We start from the raw sequence: 17,610 nt of genomic DNA, 5'->3' as shown, positions 1-17,610 counted from the left end.
TTACCTTTTACTCGAGCTTGCCTTGATGACTGCTTTTGAGAAACTATGCTTTAGAAGAGTAGTTCCTACCCTTTTATTTTTTTGGTGGAGCAGAAATATAGATATGTCTATGCTTTCATTTGATTCCATTTCAACCTCCTCATCTTCCCCACCAGTGCCATTTGTCACCATGCACTGCGCTCACCATATCTATAGTCTTTCCCCGTACTCAAAAGGTCGGCGCAGTCTTCCTGATTGAGCCAATCCGGCCTTCCTTTCCTCGCAGAACGCCCATCAGTATTAAAGCCCCTCTAGGCTTTCTCTAGAGGGCGTGACCCCAAGGGTCAGACATGACTCGGTGCTTGCACAGGGGATACCTTTACCTTTTTAGGCTTTCTCCACAAAGCCGAGCGCAGCGGGGTCTGTGGCCTCCCCGAGCCGCAGCTGGGGTTTTCCAAGGGCGCTTCGGAGCGCCGCTGCAGCTCTTGCACAAGGGGTTCAAGTCACCCGCCAGGCTCGGGCCCATCAGGCAACAAGCGGAGAGCTCCTAATTTGCGCCCTGGCCGCGCCTTAAGTGCAACCTCGCCCTTCCTGCGTCACACACAGGGCCCCCACTCCTGCCGCTCTGTCTTTACCGGGGAGATAGCGATCAGCGGGCCGGGGAAGGGCACCGGCAGCAGGTGGAGCGCGCCAGACCTTTGTGTGGAAAGGGGAGGGGGGCACAGCGCGCAGGGTAACGCCGCCGAGAGGCTTCTCTGTCTCTCGGGAGCCGCGAGGGAGGAGGCGAGGGAGGGCGTGGCTTGGAGCAGGAGCGGCAACTCAGCCGCCAGGGCTGGAGCTCGGCGGGCAGCCCTTAGGAGGCGCTCCTCGAGAGCGCGCAGGAGAAGCGCCTTGGAAGGGCCGCCGAGCCAGTCCGGACTCTGCTCGCCGAAGGCGCTCGCGGGCTGCCTGCTGCTGCTGCTGCTGCTGCTCCTCCTCTTCCCGGGCTGAGGTGCCGCGAGGCGGGCCAGGGCGCACGGGATGGAGAAAGGGGGCTTCCGGAGGTTCGGGCGGCTCTTCCACAAGAGCGAGTCGGAGGACTCGGAGCCGGACACGAACCGCGAGACGCCGCTGCCGTCTCCGTGCCCGTCGCCGTCTCTTCAGGGCAAACGGCAGCAGCGCCTCAGCAGCCCCCCGGCCGGAGGCGGAGAGCGCAAGAAGCGCTCGGCGTTCGGGAACTGGCGCTTGAAGAAGAAGCCGCAGCACAAGGAGCGCCCGGCGGCGGGTGCCGAGGCCAGCGGCGACAGCAGCCAGCTCAGCGCCCCGGCGTCACCGTCGCTCTCTCTGGCGTCCAGCTTCACCTTCGCCGCCACCACCTCGGAGCCCACGACCCCCACAGACAGGTGAGCGCGCAGCGGAGGCGAAGCGAGGCGGACTGCGCTGCTCTTGTCGACCCTGTGAAAGGGGCTCGGCAGGCAGGCAGGTGCTCTCCGCAAACGAGCCGAGCGCACCGGTTGGCCCCAGCGAGGCGGGACTGGCTGAAATACACGGAGCAGCAAGTGCAGGACAGCTCCCAGACGCTTGGCTTAAAGGCGCAGCGCTGTGGTTTTTGTCTCCGACGTTGTCTGCTTAGTCAAGAAAGTTGACTTTGGGATTACTTTGTCATGGCCAGTGCCTCTCATTAGTTTGTACTTTACCTTAGGGTTCATACTTGAGACCCAAGTGCAAAGCTGTTATGATGACCCGGTGTGTTTAACAGGGCTATTTTCTCAAAAAATGTTCAGTTTTTAGGACATGATAGGACCCATCCCATTTAGCAGTGGTCCTTCTTCAGTGGCATTAAAGTGCTTAAATGTAAAGGAAAGTTTTTCTTGGGAAGTCAATGCAGAACGTTTCACCTTCCATTTGTCAAACAGACTGAACAGATTTTCTCCTCCCACCCTTTCATACTTAGAACTTGTAGAAGACTTTTGTTTAGGTTGGCTTTGGGTAGGTTAAGAATGAAAGGAGAGTCTAGTTTAAATATTTGCAAAGGAGCTGTAAATTTGTTGGGGGGTTGCCCAGTTTGAGCAGAGTAGACGTTAGTGTGAGCCATACACCAAATTAATAATACGTTCAACGTATGATATCACTGGCGTATTGTAAGAATTAGCTACCTCAGTGTTCTACTTCCAACAGGAACAGCTGAATAGGGCTGAAAATGATGCACTATTATGTGTTGGTTTGTAACTAGCTCAGAGGGATACTTGGCCAGAACTTAGAGGTTTCATTTAGGCATCATGGTTAATCAGCGCTAACAATCATGTGGGTAATGCTTAAGTAAGCTAGTGGACCTCACTGCATCCTGTGGTGATAAATTACAGATAGGTTAATTAGGCATCAGTGGAAGTGCTTCCGTTTGTCTGTGCTTGAATCATCTGCCCATCAGTGTTCTTGCTTGCTGTCTCAAATGGAAGTATCCAAGGTGCTTCATATCTTATGTGACACTGGGCAGCACAGTCTCTTTTGTGTTAAGCGTCAGGTAAGTTAATCGACAAGTCCTGACTATGTTTACTGGAAAATGAATCTGATTTAAATCAACACAGCTTATTTCTTGGACACTTAATAATCAGATCTCTATGTTAATATTTGAGGTGACCCACAAAATAGAATTCAAAACTTTTGAATGGAATGTTGTTCAGGTAACATCATATGGAAACTTTTGAAACACACAAAAAGCAAAATTAAATAATAAAGCAACAACAGGTAGGCCATATGATAAAGCTGTCTTGCTGAGGTCAAGCAGTGGGTTTGCCTTGTCAGTACTGGGCCTGGAGACCAATTTAAAACCCTATCTCTGTCACCTTAGCACTGTGGGGAAATGCCAAGATATACTCAGCATTCCTGTTTCATGGGAGTCTCTGAAGTGAGTGGGAGATTTTTGAATAAACAATGCATTGGATTGAGTATTACACTTTGAAAATGATTGCTACTAGTACATATATGGACTAATTCTAAGTGTATTGTGAATGGAAGCTGTTGAGTTGTGGCAGTCAGTTACTTTGTGAAACAGTAAATATTCTTATCAAAACAATGTTGTTCATGTGCTGTCTTCCCTACTCAGGGTATTTGTTTGTTTTTCTGATATGATGAATTTCCTCCTTTTGTGCCTTTGTACCTCACGCTGAACAGCTGCTCCTGAATGTTCAAGCCCTCCAGTTATGTTTACCCTGTACTTTAGAGAGCAGATTCAGCCTCATGATGCTGCCAGCCAGGCTGGTGCAATGGCATTGGGCTCCAAGAGGAGAAACTCAGGTTCAACACCCTGCTCAGCACAAAGCTCGCTGGCTGATTTTGAGTGAGCCGTTATCTTCCAGCTTCATCTACCTTGGAAGATTGTTATGAGGTTGAAATGCTGCTCTGATTTTCTTGATGGAATACACCAGGGGTAATCAAACTGGCATTTCATTGCAGTGGAAGGGCCTGGTTCTTCAATGGCAGGTTCAGGTAACATCATAGATCAGGGTTGGGCAAACTGTGGCCCTCCAGATGTCCATGGACTACAATTCCATGGACATCTGGAGGGCTGCAGTTTGACTACCCCTGGAATACACATTCAATAGATAAATTGGACAGGCTAGAAGCCATAGGGACAGTGGTATAGTGGTTAAAGAGCACTTGGCTCTAATCTGGAGAACCAGGTTTGATTTCCCACTTGTCCACATGCAGTCAGATGGGTGACCTTGGGCTAGTTACAATTCTCTTAGAGCTCTCTCAGCCCCACCTACCTCACAGGATGTCTGTTGAAGGTGTTTGTAAACTGCTTTGGGTAGTGAAAAGTAGGTTACAAAAAAACAGCTCTTCTTTATATACTTGTGCTACCATATGATGTGCACCAGGACATAAATGGTCTTTATTGTATCCTTAAATATTTGGTGGAAGCAGTCAGTGACTCACAAGAGGAACTGTATCTTAGCCAATGCACCCAGAAATATTTGAGGCTGAGAATAAACAATTTCAAATATGAGCCACAACTGTTGTTGTTAAACTGACACTTTTATAACAATGTTTATTTTCAGGAAGAAAATATGTTTATATCCTACTTAGAATAAGTCCCAAATGTGCATCTGACATAGGTGTATTTGTGCATGTACAGAAAATGGAAAATATTCCATGCAAAACACAGTTGAAAATATGTAAGTTTGTGAAAGTAACTGAAGGAAGCAAATAAATAGTAGCAAATAATTATTGCATCATGTGTTCTTCATAAAAATAGTAGAGCTATTTTTTATCTACACCTTTTATTCACTTGCCAGTTATTGTGTTAATGATCATAACCTATAGTCACTTTAAGCCTCATGTAGAAAGACTACAGTAGAAACAGAAATATATAAAATTGGCATCAAAGCCTGTTTTAAAAAATGGGCTTTGAAAGGGGTCTAAGGGCTCCCAACCGCCCCCCCCCCCCGCTCCCTCGTAGTGGGAGCCTCCCAGTGGGTCACAAAGCTCTGTCACAGAGGTGGCAACAGGGCTTTTCGGGCCGTTGGGACATAAAGGTAAAGGTAAAGGTGTCCCCTGTGCAAGCACTGGGTCATGTCTGACCCTTGGGGTGACGCCCTCTAGCGTTTTCATGGCAGACTCAGTACGGGGTGGTTTGCCAGTGCCTTCCCCAGTCATGACCGTTTACCCCCCAGCAAGCTGGGTACTCATTTTACCGACCTCGGAAGGATGGAAGGCTGAGTCAACCTTGAGCTGGCTGCTGGGATGGAACTCCCAGCCTCATGGGCAGAGCTTCAGACTGCATGTCTGCTGCCTTACCACTCTGCACCACAAGAGGCTTAATTCTAACATACGTACACTTAATTTACATTTACATACTTTTAGTAAGACTACAAAGTACCCTTGTATCGAACGGTGGCCTAGGCTTTAGATAGTTCTAATTTTCCTCTCTATTTCTGGAAAATATCTATGTTGTTAGTGAAGAGTTCAGATTAATGTTACAGCATTTTTTAAAATTAAGTTTCTGATTTGGATTTTGTTACTTACAGTGCCATCCTAAGCAATGTTTTGCCCTTCTAAGCAAATGACTTCAAGGGATTTAAAATGGTGTAACTCTGTTTAGGATTGTACTGTTAGGTCTGTTGAAGTCAGTGGAGCCAAGAATATATAAATACTGTTGCATCTCTTTGAAATGCTTAGAAGTATCAGCCAGCATCATCTTTCCATATGACTTTACATTTGTTAACATCTTTAAATGGCTAGAAGTAGGTCAGTAAAATGTAATTCTTGCTTAGTTATATATCATTATCATAACAAAAAAGTGAAACAAGTTTGCCATAAATGTTGTGCTGTTATTACTCATGGTTATCCCCCCCTACATCACCATCATAATGTTTATCTTGACTGTATGGTATTCCATTGTGTAGATTTGTGCAGTTGTCTGAGATTAAAAATACCCAGCACTGCCACTAGCCCAGAAGCGAAGATTTCAGCCTCCAATTAAGATACATTCTGGAGATCAGTCGGGTTGAGAATATGGTGCTTCCCTCCACCATTTTATGAAGCAAGCATTCTTGTGACTCAGTTTTTTTTTTAATGCAGCCTCAAAGATATGAGGTTTAAAGATAAAATTGAACTTCTTCCTGGCTGCATGCAAATCAGATTTAAAAGTAGTCACATGCAAAGTCATATGAATGAAAATATTTGCTGTGCTTCTTTACTTTAGCCTGTTATGCACCCATATTTTACTGCAGTTTTTTAGTGCAGTAAGTCTTTAATCTTGATTTTTGGTTTCTGTGTCTGCCTTACCCACCATTCCCCCCCTCCAATTTTCTGCAGCTACAATTTAAAAAATGTACTTTTCTAAATTGGAGTGGAATGCCACTTGTGACATGTGGGTGTGGTGTCTAGAAAAAAATTACATGGTTGTCCTATCGCAACTGCGCAGTAGTTTCCAACAATTCCATTCCATCAAAATCCTTGTGATACAGGTTTTCTGCATGCATTTTATCATTAGTTCATTGAATGAACAGGAACAGAAAAGAACACAGGCAAAGGAAACCAGATATTGAAAGTGACAAATCTTTTTTGAAACTGATGAGCAGCTGTGAAGCCCTGCTTTCCAAATTGCCAAGCACTAGGGATTCTCTGATGTGTTATCAGCCATTGTGAAAAATGGAGGGGGCACGCTGAGTGTACAGAATGCATGATAGAACCCACTGACACTGTCATTGCAAGTTTTGATCATTTGTAACGTGTGCATGTGCACCTGTGCAAAGTTGGCTGCAACTCCATCATATTTTGGATAGGGCCATAATATGAATGGGGAAGGGGGGGGGAGAATTCTCAGGTTGAAGCTCTGGAGAGCTTTTTTAGTCTTGGGCCACTAAATTGAAGTGGTAGGGACATTTTTAACTAATCCCTCAGCACAGCTGCATAGTAATGCTAATTTCCTGCCTTTTCTTGTGGATTGATGTGATTTTCTTTGTGATTTGATAATTTGATGCAGAACATTGTGATCTTATCGTTTTTTAAAGCCTATTCTATGACAACTGCATTCTGTCCTCCAAATGGAGTGATCCCAATCAATTCTTAAGTTCACCAGTTTGCAGAAAATCCATGTGACTTGGCTGCCACTTAATATTAGACTTGCAGGGACTGCCAAAATGGTCCCCTACTCCAACTTTGTTCATAAAGGGAAATATGTTTTCAAAGCTTTAGGCTTCCTGTCCCAATGTCTCTCTGTCTTTTTACATTTTATGTTATTTTGTTTGCATGCAGCACTGAGATCCTTCCCTCCACCCCCCTGGGGACGTGGCCATTTGCCATCTCTCCAATCTCCCATTTCATGTCAATACCAGCAAGGAACTAAACCTCATGTAGCCCCTTTTAACCCCCCCCCCATTTAAATTTTTTTTAAATCAGCAATGCAACACTAGCTATGGTATCATATCCATAGACTCATGCTACTTGCCAAAAAATTAATTTAAAAATTAAAAATGAGGGAGAAATGGAGCTTGTATGCCAATGAAGGGGAGGATGGCAGAAAGTGCAGAATGACCTCAGGGTGGGAGAATCTGTACACTTTGAATTACCCTTGGCTTGGAGGTGAAACAATGGTTGCAAAAGCCTCTCAGAAAGCGCAGGGCAACAGTGACCAGAAAGTGAACTGAGCACTGAAGGGAGGAAAATCAATGCAGAATGACAAAGAAAACCTGACAGACATGCATGATAAAAGTGAGGGAAAGCATACATGCATAATAAGCCTTTCTCTGGACCAGTTTGCATGACTCATTTTGCATACTACCACACAAAATCATATGGCTAGCAACACTACTGTGGAGAAATCATGTGTGTTGGTTTTATATGCACCAGGCCAGCTGTCATGTCCGCGCCCTGCCATTGCTGCTAGAAGTTTTGCCTGGACCCAAGCTGCTGGAAGTCTTGGCTGAACCAGTTCCACCACCGTTGTTGCTGTCAGAAGAGGCAGCGGGGCCAGGTGGTGAGGATCTGGAGCGTGATCTGCTGTTCCTGAATGCTGCCCAGGATGAGCAGCCTGAGCCTAGGTGGGCTTCCAGCCCACCCATCTTGCCAGCATTAACTGCGTCTCAGACAAACCCTGAGACATTGCTGGAATGTGGAAGTCAATGGACAACTTAACAGCTTGGAGGCGCAGAACCTGGCTCAAGGCATGCTGTCAAACTAGATGGGGACAAGTGAAGGCACGTCAACCAGTCACAGCTGTGGCCCATTGAGTGGCTGCATTTAAGGAGAAGCAGCACAGAGTCCTCTCTGTGGATGCAGTTTGTGTATTGAACCTGCCTGTCCCTTGAGGCAACTGCTCTGATTTCGGCTCCTAGCAAAGCTCTTCTAAACTCCCTCCTGGTTTGGACCTCTTGACTTGGCTTTCTGGATTCCTGGCTTCTGGGTCTTGGACTCTCAGCTCTTAAACTCCTGGATTAGACCTTTCGCTCAGCTTTCTGGACTCTTGGCTTGTTTCCTGCTTGGAAGCAACTCAGTGGTGCCGCTGTAGCACTGAACTGCTATATTGGCCCAGCACTATAGCACTCCACTTAGAACATGAAGGGGAAAAAAGATTCAATGAAGATCAGGCAGTGAAAGGGGGCAGGGGGGAAAGTGTGATGCTAATGAACATGATGCAGACATTTTAAACAGCACATTACAGTGCTTCAGAAGAGCATAAAAACAGTGCAAAGAACGGCTCAACCATGCTTTGATAGCTGTACATGAACAGCTTTGTAGGAAAAGGTAAATAAAATATGTTAGAAGTTGGTTACTAAAATGGTTGTGTCTGAAATGACACAATATATTCATTAGCAACTGGCTACCAAAACAGAGAAAACTAGAAGAGATAAGAATGCCTTCTTAGATGAACAGTGCAAACAAATAGAAGAAAACAATAGGATGGGGAGGACCAGAGATCTTTTAAAGAAAATTGGAGATATGAAGAGAATGTTTCATGCAAAGATGGGTATGATAAGGGACCAAAATGGTAGGGACCTCACAGAAGCAGAAGAGATTTAAAAAGGTGGCAAAATTATACAGAAGAATTATACAAGAGCAAGCTTAACATCCCTGATAACCACAGTGGGGTAGTTACTGACCTGGAGCCAAACATCCTGGAATGTGAAGTCATATGGGCCTCAGGAAGTCTGAGCAAGTGGTGGTGACAGCATTCCAGTTGAACTATTCAAAATCTTAAAAGACGATGCAGTAAAAGTGCTACACTCAATATACCAGCAAATTTGGAAAACTCAACTATGGCCACAGGATTGGAAAAGGTCAGTTTACATTCCAATCCCAAAGAACGGCAATGACAAAGAATGTTCAAACTACCACACCATTGCACTCATTTCTCATGCTAGCAAAATTATGCTCAAAATTTTACAAGCTAGGCTCCAGCAATATGTGGACCGAGAACTTCCAGAAGTACAGGCAGGATTTTGAAGAGGCAGAGAAACTAGAGATCAAATTGCCAAAATACGCTGGATCATGGAGAAAGCTAGGGAGTTCCAGAAGAACATCTACTTCCGCTTCATTGACTATGCTAAAGCTTATATGCAGGTCAAGAAGCAATAGTGAGAACTGAAGATGGAATCACTGATTGGTTCAAAATTGAGAAAGGAGTTTGGCAAGGCTGCATACTGTCACCTTGCCTATTTAACTTGTATGCGGAGCACATCATGAGAAAGGCGGGGTTAGAGGAGTCACAAATTGGGATCAAGATTGCAGGGAGAAATATCAACAACCTCAGATATGCAGATGATTCCAGTCTAATGGCAGAAAGCGAAGAGGAACTAAAGAGCCTGTTGATGTGGTTGAGGGAGGAGAGTGCAAAAGTTGGCTTGAAACTCAACATCAAGAAAACAAAGATTATGGCATCCGGCCCTCTCAATTCCTGGCAAAAAGATGGGGAAGAAATGGAGATAGTGGCAGATTTTATTTTCCTGGGCTCCAAGATCACTGCAGATGGGGACTGCAGCAAAGAAATTAAAAGACACTTGCTCCTGGGGAGGAAAGCTATGGCAAATCTAGACAGCATCCTAAAAAGCAGAGACATCACCCTGCCAACAAAAGTGCATTTAGTCAAGGCTATGGTCTTCCCAGTTGCAGTGTATGGCTGCGAAAGTTGGACCATAAGGAAGGCCGAGCGTCAAAGAATTGAGGCTTTTGAACTCTGGTGCTGGAGAAGACTCTTGTGAGTCCCTTGGACTGCAAAGCGAACAAACCGGTCAGTCCTAGAGGAGATCAGCCCTGACTGCTCCTTAGAAGGCCAGATCCTAAAGATGAAACTCAAATACTTTGGCCACCTCATGAGAAGGAAGGACTCCCTGAAGAACAGCCCAATGCTGGGAGCGATCGATGGCAAAAGAAGAAGGGGACGACAGAGAATGAGGTGGCTGGATGGAGTCACTGAAGCAGTGTGTGTGAACTTAAATGGACTCCGGGGAATGGTAGAGGACAGGAAGGCCTGGAGGATCATTGTCCATGGGGTCGCGATGGGTCAGACATGACTTCGTACCTAACAACAACAACAACACCAAAACAGATTACAAAAGCCATATTGATCCATAGTGAATAATCTGAATGATGTTCTATTATATGCATAACACACATGAAGTGGTGCCAATGGAGAACTTTGGGGTAATTATAAATAATTTCCCTAGAAATAGATAATTTCCTCTTTAAAATGTATTAGAATGAGGATGATCAAATCATGCCAAGCTATGATTTGTTCCTGTGTGAACGTGTCAAGAAATGCTTGGAGTTGCATGCTCCTTCCTCCTCTCCCCCTCTTCCTTCCCTTGCACCTTGTTATTTCTAGATTTGTGGCATTATGTCTGTCATTATATCTGGAAAGGCACAATATGGTTTGTGCTTGGCTTGCAAATAGGGGTTTCCACACTGGGAAGAAACTATGGGGAGATGGAAGACCACGTGAACTCACTGATCCCTTGCCTTTTTAATAAGACAATACATTTGAACAAAGATGGTACAGAATTGTACTGTTGTTACTATCTCACTTTAGAGAATGAATTAGACCATTTAACTAGCACTTCTGTTGCAAGGATGTTGTGTGCTTTCCCAGCATTCAAATAAGAACCTTTGTGACTGGAAATTTATTATTTATTATTTTTAAAATATACCATCCCTCCCCCTTATGGGTTCAGGGCAGTTCTCCTGCTATTATTTTATCTTTAGATGACTAAAATCCGTTCCTCTGGAGAAAATGGTTGCTTCAGAGAGTGGAGTTTAGGTCATTATTACCTGCTGAGGCCCCTTCCCTCCTCAAACCCTGCCCTTCTCAAGGTATTTCCCAACCCTAGGTCAGGTGAAAGTTCCTGTCCAGTGGGCAGAGTTAGGCAAGTGGCGTCATAGTTGTTCTAGCCTGTTGTTGTTATTCTGCCTCTTCTACTCACCCACTAAGCAACAGCTCAGGAGGGGTGTGACAGGAACAGGAGGGGGCACAGCCACATACACAGCAAGGGAGGGAGCAGCACTGCCTCCTACCTCTCTTGCTGAACAAATATTTTTCTGCATGCCAAGGGGAATCTTCCAACTATGCAGAAATCCATACCTTGTCTGTAGGTGGCCATATTTCACTGCCCTGCTGATAGGCACAAGTCCAGCAAATCTGGTAGCAGAAGAAATGACTAGTTTGGGATTGGCAAAGAATAAACAATTAGGAAATCTTTACTTATCAAGAGTAGCACAACAATAACATAGCTGAGTGCTGGAACTACACTGTTTGGTTTCTGCTGCTTCAGATCTTAGCAATTTATTGCAATTATGCAGCTGCCCTGACAGCTGAGCATTGGGGCTAGGAGAGCAGACAGCTGCTTATTTTTTTCTGATCCTGAGCAATATAATTGCTGTTCATGTTCTCACAACATTCCATGGCTCCCCTGAGGGCAATGTTTTGAATCACTCTGTTGTTAGGTGTTTATAGTAGCCAGTAAAGGGTAGTGGGTTAACTGTCAGAGGGAGACCTAGGTTCACATTTTCTCTCTGCCTTAAAGCTCACTGGGTAACCTGGAACCAGTCACTTCACTAAACAAATCAAAGAATCATAGAATAATAGAGGAAGGGACCTCATGGGTCATCTAGTCCAACCCCCTGCACTATGCAGGACACTCACAACCCTATTGCTCATCCACTGTAACCTGCCACCCCTTGAGCCTTCACAGAATCACCCTCTCCATCAGATGGCTATCTAGCTTCTGTTTAAAATTTTTCAAAGATGGAGAACCCACCACCTCCCGAGGAAGCCTGTTCCACTGAGAAACTGCTCTAACTGTCGGGAATTTCTTTTGAATTAATTTCATCCCATTGGTTCTGGTCTGTCCCTCTGGGTCAAGAGAGAACAATTGTGCTCCATCCTCCATATGGCACCCTTTTAAATACTTGAAGAAGGTTATCAGATCCCCTCTCAGTCGTCTCCTCTCTAGGCTAAACAGACCAAGCTCCCCCAACCTTTCTTGATATATCGGTCTCCAAATCTCTCACCATCTTTGTTGCCCTCCTCTGGACATGCTCCAGTTTATCTACATCCCTCTTCAACTGGGGTGCCCAAAACTGAAGACAGTACTCCAAGTGAGGCCGAACCAGAGCAGAGTACAGCGGTAGCATCACTTCCCGTGATCTGGACACGATACTCCGTTTGATACAGCCCAAAATCCCATTTGCCTTTTTAGCCACTGAGTCACACTGTTGACTCATGTTCAATGTATGGTCTGCTCAGACTTCTAGATCCTTTTCGTATATGCTACTGCCAAGACAAGTCTCCCCCATCCTATATTGGTGTATTTGGTTTTTCCTACCTAAATGCAGAACTTGACATTTGTCCCTATTGAATTTCATTTTATTCAGTTTAGACCAGTTCTCGAGCTTATCAAGATCATCCTGTATTTTGTTGCTGCCTTCAGTTGTGTTTGCTACCCCTCCCAGTTTAGTATTGTCTGCAAATTTAATAAATATACCCTCTAATCCCTCATCCAAATCATTTATAAATATGTTGAACAAATGTGCACAAGCTGCCAGAATATATATAGGGAGAGGCAGAAGGGGGGAGGGAGGCAGGCAGGCAGATAGACAGACTTTGAAACTTGGATCTGAAATTCTCCCAGATTTACAAGTTATCATCAGTCTACCGAGAGCATTCCCCTGGAGAGAATGGCAGCTTTAGGAAAGTTTCTGTGGCATCACATTCCTGCTGAGCTCCTTCCCTAAATTCTACCCTTTCCAAGCTTTGCCCCAAATCTTCAGTTTCTTGCCAACCTGGAGTTGGCATCCTTATTTGAGTCAAAACTACTGGATTATACTGAACACACCGTTCTGTAAATGGAGGGCCTTTAGGACCATGGACAATGATTTTTGCTGATTCCCGCCTCTGGCTGCAACCCACTGACACCCCCCCCCCCCATTTTGTGGAGGTAAACTCTTAGAAGCAGCATAGAGAGGCAGAGGTGCATTCTGGAGTGAGAGGGAGAAACTGGTGGAATTTATCCTCCTTCCAACAAAAAAGGTGCCTTTAGAATTTCAACATTCACGTTAATACAGGTTTGGTGCATTATATATTAAGTTCTAAATATTCTGTTTTCATGACATTTGCTAATGGTAATGAAGAGGGAAAAATAACCCCCTAAGAAGCTTCTGTTACTATCCAAAAAATGCTACCTGTTATCAATAGTGGTTTATCAAACCCTGTGGTTCCAAGGACCCTGCCTGGTGCCTGGTGGATGAGTGCTGTCAGGTGCCAGAGCAGTGAGTCATGACCCTCGCAGCCATGACCCACATGTGATGTGGCCCACTTGGCCTTCAGCCACTCATTGATGCCTACTAACTTCCTGTCTGTATTCCACTGTTTTCCCCAGGCTTTGTTAGTAATTGAGTGTGCACATCGCTCATTGAGTATGCATGCGAACCACAAGTCGCTTAAGCAAGGAGGTTCCCTTAGATATTGAGGCATTGCACTTTCATGTCCCACAAAGGTTCAAGAAATGTTTTCAGTAAAGTGCAGGTGTCAGTTTCTTCCAAAGTTCCAACTGTCCCTGGGAGGCACACCCCACTGTAACTTGTGTACTCTGCTAGGGTCCCATGAATCCTTAAACTGGCTCTGGTACTATGGGCCCTGTGAATCATTAAACTGGGCATGCCTTTTACATATGACTTGAAGAACTGTTCTCATACTTTTATTAAGGAACTAGGAGAAAAGCCCATTTTCACAAAGGGCTGCCGGGTGGAAGGGTTCTGTAAAGCAGGGCAGGCCAGCCAGCAGAACTGACCAGGGCCCATTCTGAAACCAAGGGATAACACACTTTCACTGTGCTTTTGCAGCTGGATTTTCCTGTGCACTTCTAAAGTGCATTGAAAGTGCTTTATCCCATGTGTGCAAAATGCGCTGTGGTGTCAGGATCGGTTGCCCTGACACCTGCCATGAATTGTATTTGTGACTCCATATTGTGACTCCATCTTGGTCTTATGTGTGCTGTTTTGAGAACCTTTGTATAACCCTGCTTTGCCATGATTTAGACTCTGTGCATATTTTTGTAACCATGTTATCTATAGGAGAGGAACTGCTTAACTACTTAACACCCAAGGCCGAGTTGGCCTGGCTATCGCTTGGAGTGGCGCACAGACGGGTCTTCCTCTCCCCCCCCCCCTTCCCCATTGAAACAGAAAAGTCTTCTGCATATGGTTAGGGAAGTTCAGAAGGGGAGGGGGAAGCTGTTTTCTTGAAGGGGGGAAGGATTTGAGACAGCGGAGGAGCCAAGCACAGCAGGAACCTTTTTCTTTCTTTTCTTGAAGGGGTGGGGGAGAGAGAGGATTGGAGACAGCAGAGAAGGGAGAAAAAAAGCCAAGTGGCAAATCTCTACCGACAGATGTTAGGGCTTCTGCTGAGAGAAATTAGGGGCTTCTCCCTGGCCAATCAGGGCTTCTCTACCACAAAGTCAGCAACAAATCTGAAGCAGCCGGAGCTCTGTATGCTTTCTCATGCTTTCTCAATCCGATTCTTCAAATATTGAGGGTTAAAACCACTCCAGGGTGTAAACTGCATGGAGCTTTTATTCCTACCCCAGATCGATTCAGTCCCTGCCCTCTACACAGAATGCGATTTCTGTTTGGATTTTGGCCAATTTAAAATTTCCCTCTGCAGCAAGAAGGATTGATCCGGTGTGACCCTACCTTTATTGTGCGATATCTCAGACTGCTTTTAATCCTGAATATCCATTTGGGAAAGAGAGCTCTGTGGTAGAGAACCTCTGATAGGCTACACCTGGTCATGTGACACACTTGCCTTAAAGGAGAAGCCCCTAATTTCTCTCAATTTCTGTCGGTCCTGGATTTTTCCTCCCTCCTCTGCCTTTTTCAATCCTCTCCCCCTCCCCTCCAAGAAAAGAAAGAGGCTCCCTGCTTGGCACCTTTCCCTCCCCCTTCAAGAAAAGAAAGAAAGAGGCTTGGCTTCCTCCCCCCTTCTGAGGCTCCCTAACCACGTGTAGAAGACTTTCCTGTTTTAATGGGGAGGGGCGGGAGAGGAAGAATCGAGTTCAAAGCGATCTGAATTCAACAGGATTGACAATGGAATAAAGAAAGTAAGTGCAGACTCTGCCCAGGATATTGCAGGATAAAGGTAGGGTCACTCCGCATCAATCATGCTTGTTGCAGAGGGAAAATTTAAATTGGACAAAATCAAAATGGAAATCGCATTCAGTGAAGATGGCAGGGACTGAATTGACCTGGGATTGGAATGAAAGCTCTGTGCAGACTCCACCGTTGTCTCCTGGCAGCCAGGAGGCCTGGGAAAGTCGTGCATCCATGCCAGAGTGGCCCCAGATAGCCTCTCTTTTTGGCTAGGAGGCCTGGGAGAGTGGTGCAGCCTGGACAACCTCCCCCAGTCTCCCAGTAGCCAGGAGGACTGGGAGTGTGACATGACAGAATGTACCCAGACAGCCTCCCTCACTGGCCAGGAGGTCTGCGAGAGCAGCCTGCCTGCAGCTGAGTAGGCCCAGGCAGCCCTGAGTCTCCCAGCAGCCAGGAGGCTGGGGAACATGGCACGCTTACAGTGAAGTGAACCTGAAAGCCTTCCTGCTCTTCCAGGTTTGCTGGCTCTTTATCCTCATGCCAAGTGTCAGAAAGCAGCACAGAGGAAGAGGAGGAGGATGGGGGCAGGGAAGAACCTCAAAATGGCCATCAGTGGGGGAGTGGCCTGTCCCTGCTGGGGACATTTCCTCCAGTGAGGGCCAATCAGAGGCTTGGCATGTTGTCAGGTAGTGTACACACTCAATTATACTAGCCTTGAAGCCTGTTGCATCTAGGAATCCAACAGGCACTAGCAGGGTGTGCCTCTAGAGGGGACAGACGGCAGCAGACCTACCGTAGTCACCAATGCAGCGGGTGGTCAGAGGACGCACGGCATTTGAGCAGGGTGTTGCGGTGGCAGCCAGTGAATGTCCCCATAGCTGGTCGGGCTGCCACTTGTTAGGTGAGGTGGCAGCCCCGCTGGTGGGTGGTCCAATGGCCATGCTGCTGGCTGGGCCACCATGGTCGCTTGTGAGCTGGTTAAACTGGGTGAAGCACGAAGCCATGGAAGTGTTCTTCTCAAAAGCCAGCGAGCGTCTCGCCGTGAGGTGGGCTGAGTGCCTCATGGCTGGCTTCTGGAGGTTAGATATGCACAAATATGTAATGCACTAGGATGCTTGATAGAGTGAAATAGTTTTATGAAGAGAAATTTTGTATAGAAAGATGAAATAGAGAGAGTCCTTTCTTGCTGTCTAACTGTTCATTCTGTGTGTTTTAGAAGAAAGCAGGGCAGAAGTGTGCTCAAAGGAGCAGAAAGTTACTTATTGAACCAGTCAGGATGCTGGAAGAGAGTATTTGAAAAAACATCAAGAAATTCCGAACTATGCTAAATACACATCTCCTCTGTTGCTTCCTACAGGTCACTCTTCATATGCTGTTCTATCATGAAGACTTCAGATCTTGCATAGTCTAACATATATTGCAGCTGTATATTGTGAAAATAGAGCATAAGTAAATTTTGAAGTAATTTGAGTTCTTCCATTGGTAGAGTAGGATTTGTTCTTGTTTGGATTTAATGTGTTTCTTTATTCACTAGATCCCATTGTTACAACCCTAAAATTAGTCTTTGTCTTCATGCCAAATCACTATAGGTGACCTTTTGCTGTCATGGTCAAATGCTAGTCTTATTGTGGTAATTGTTCAGGGCATGGATAAAGTAAGTTGGCACAAGCTTAAACAGGTACAGAAATAATACTAGGCTGCAACCCTGCTGCATTAAAATCAATGGGAGTTTTGCTGTTTCCCCCAGTAGAAACAAGACTTCTTCCTAGGAATGCCAAAGCTTCCTTTTAAAAAACACCATATCGCTCTCTCATTTTGGTAACCAAACTAAAGAGTTCCCGGGATATCCTTGCTCAAAATATTCTACTATTTGAAATCCAGCTCCCAGGTCATGTTTGCAATATAATCCAGTACCAAACGCAACAGCAGTTTGCTTCAATAAAGGAAAATTTCAGGTATGCCTATGCATTCCCATGAGGTAGTTATGTTAGTCCACTATATCAAAAAGAATTTTGTGACACCTAAAGACTATAGAATACAATTCTGCAATAAACTTCATCAGGTACAAGAAGTGAAAGTAGAACAAAGTTTGAGTCCCATGACACCCTTAAGATTAACAAAGATTTATTTGAGATATAAGCTTTCATGTGCTTGCATACTTTATGAAACTTTCTAGTAGCAAAGCCCATTTTAAAAATAGGGCATAGAAAGGTAGGAAGGCAGAGGGTGAAGAGCAGGGGGCCTCCTGCAGGGTGGCGCAACTGATGCAGCAAGGCAGACCATGGGTGGCTGGCCTTCCCCACTCTCCCAGCAGCCAGGAGGTGTGAGAGTGCGATGGCTGCCAGTGACAGTGCGATGTCCATGTTGGATGAGATCTTGGAGGATGGTTTCTGAATGTGGCAATTTTTATGTCTGATTTGTGTCCATTTATTCTTCTGCATAAAGACTGACCCGTTTGCCCTGTGCAGAGAGCAGAAGGGTATTGTTGAGAAATGATCAGTGGAGGAACAGGTGAATAAGCCCTATTGGTGTGGCTGATAGTGTTGCAGGGTACAGAGCTGCCATCTCGGT

The 17,610-nt window shown here is 45.5% G+C and overlaps 1 protein-coding gene across 2 annotated transcripts in view; it reads left to right on the top strand.

The window, feature by feature from the left end:
- The first annotated feature begins 739 nt into the window (after positions 1-739).
- Positions 740-17,610, top strand: part of CRYBG1 (crystallin beta-gamma domain containing 1) — a 139,140-nt gene continuing 122,269 nt past the window's right edge. Inside the window, exon 1 of one of the 2 annotated variants that reach the window (XM_077302895.1) lies at positions 740-1,361. In XM_077302895.1, the coding sequence (XP_077159010.1) occupies positions 1,000-1,361 (362 nt within the window). In that variant the 5' untranslated portion in view covers positions 740-999. The remainder of the gene's footprint in view (positions 1,362-17,610) is intronic. The other variant, XM_077302886.1, reaches the window with a different exon arrangement.

This window comes from Paroedura picta, chromosome 1, assembly GCF_049243985.1.
Source record: "Paroedura picta isolate Pp20150507F chromosome 1, Ppicta_v3.0, whole genome shotgun sequence".
Classification (NCBI taxonomy): Eukaryota; Metazoa; Chordata; class Lepidosauria; order Squamata; family Gekkonidae; genus Paroedura; species Paroedura picta.
The sequence above is the reverse complement of the archived record's forward strand: the minus strand, read 5'-3'. Positions and strand labels throughout refer to the sequence as shown.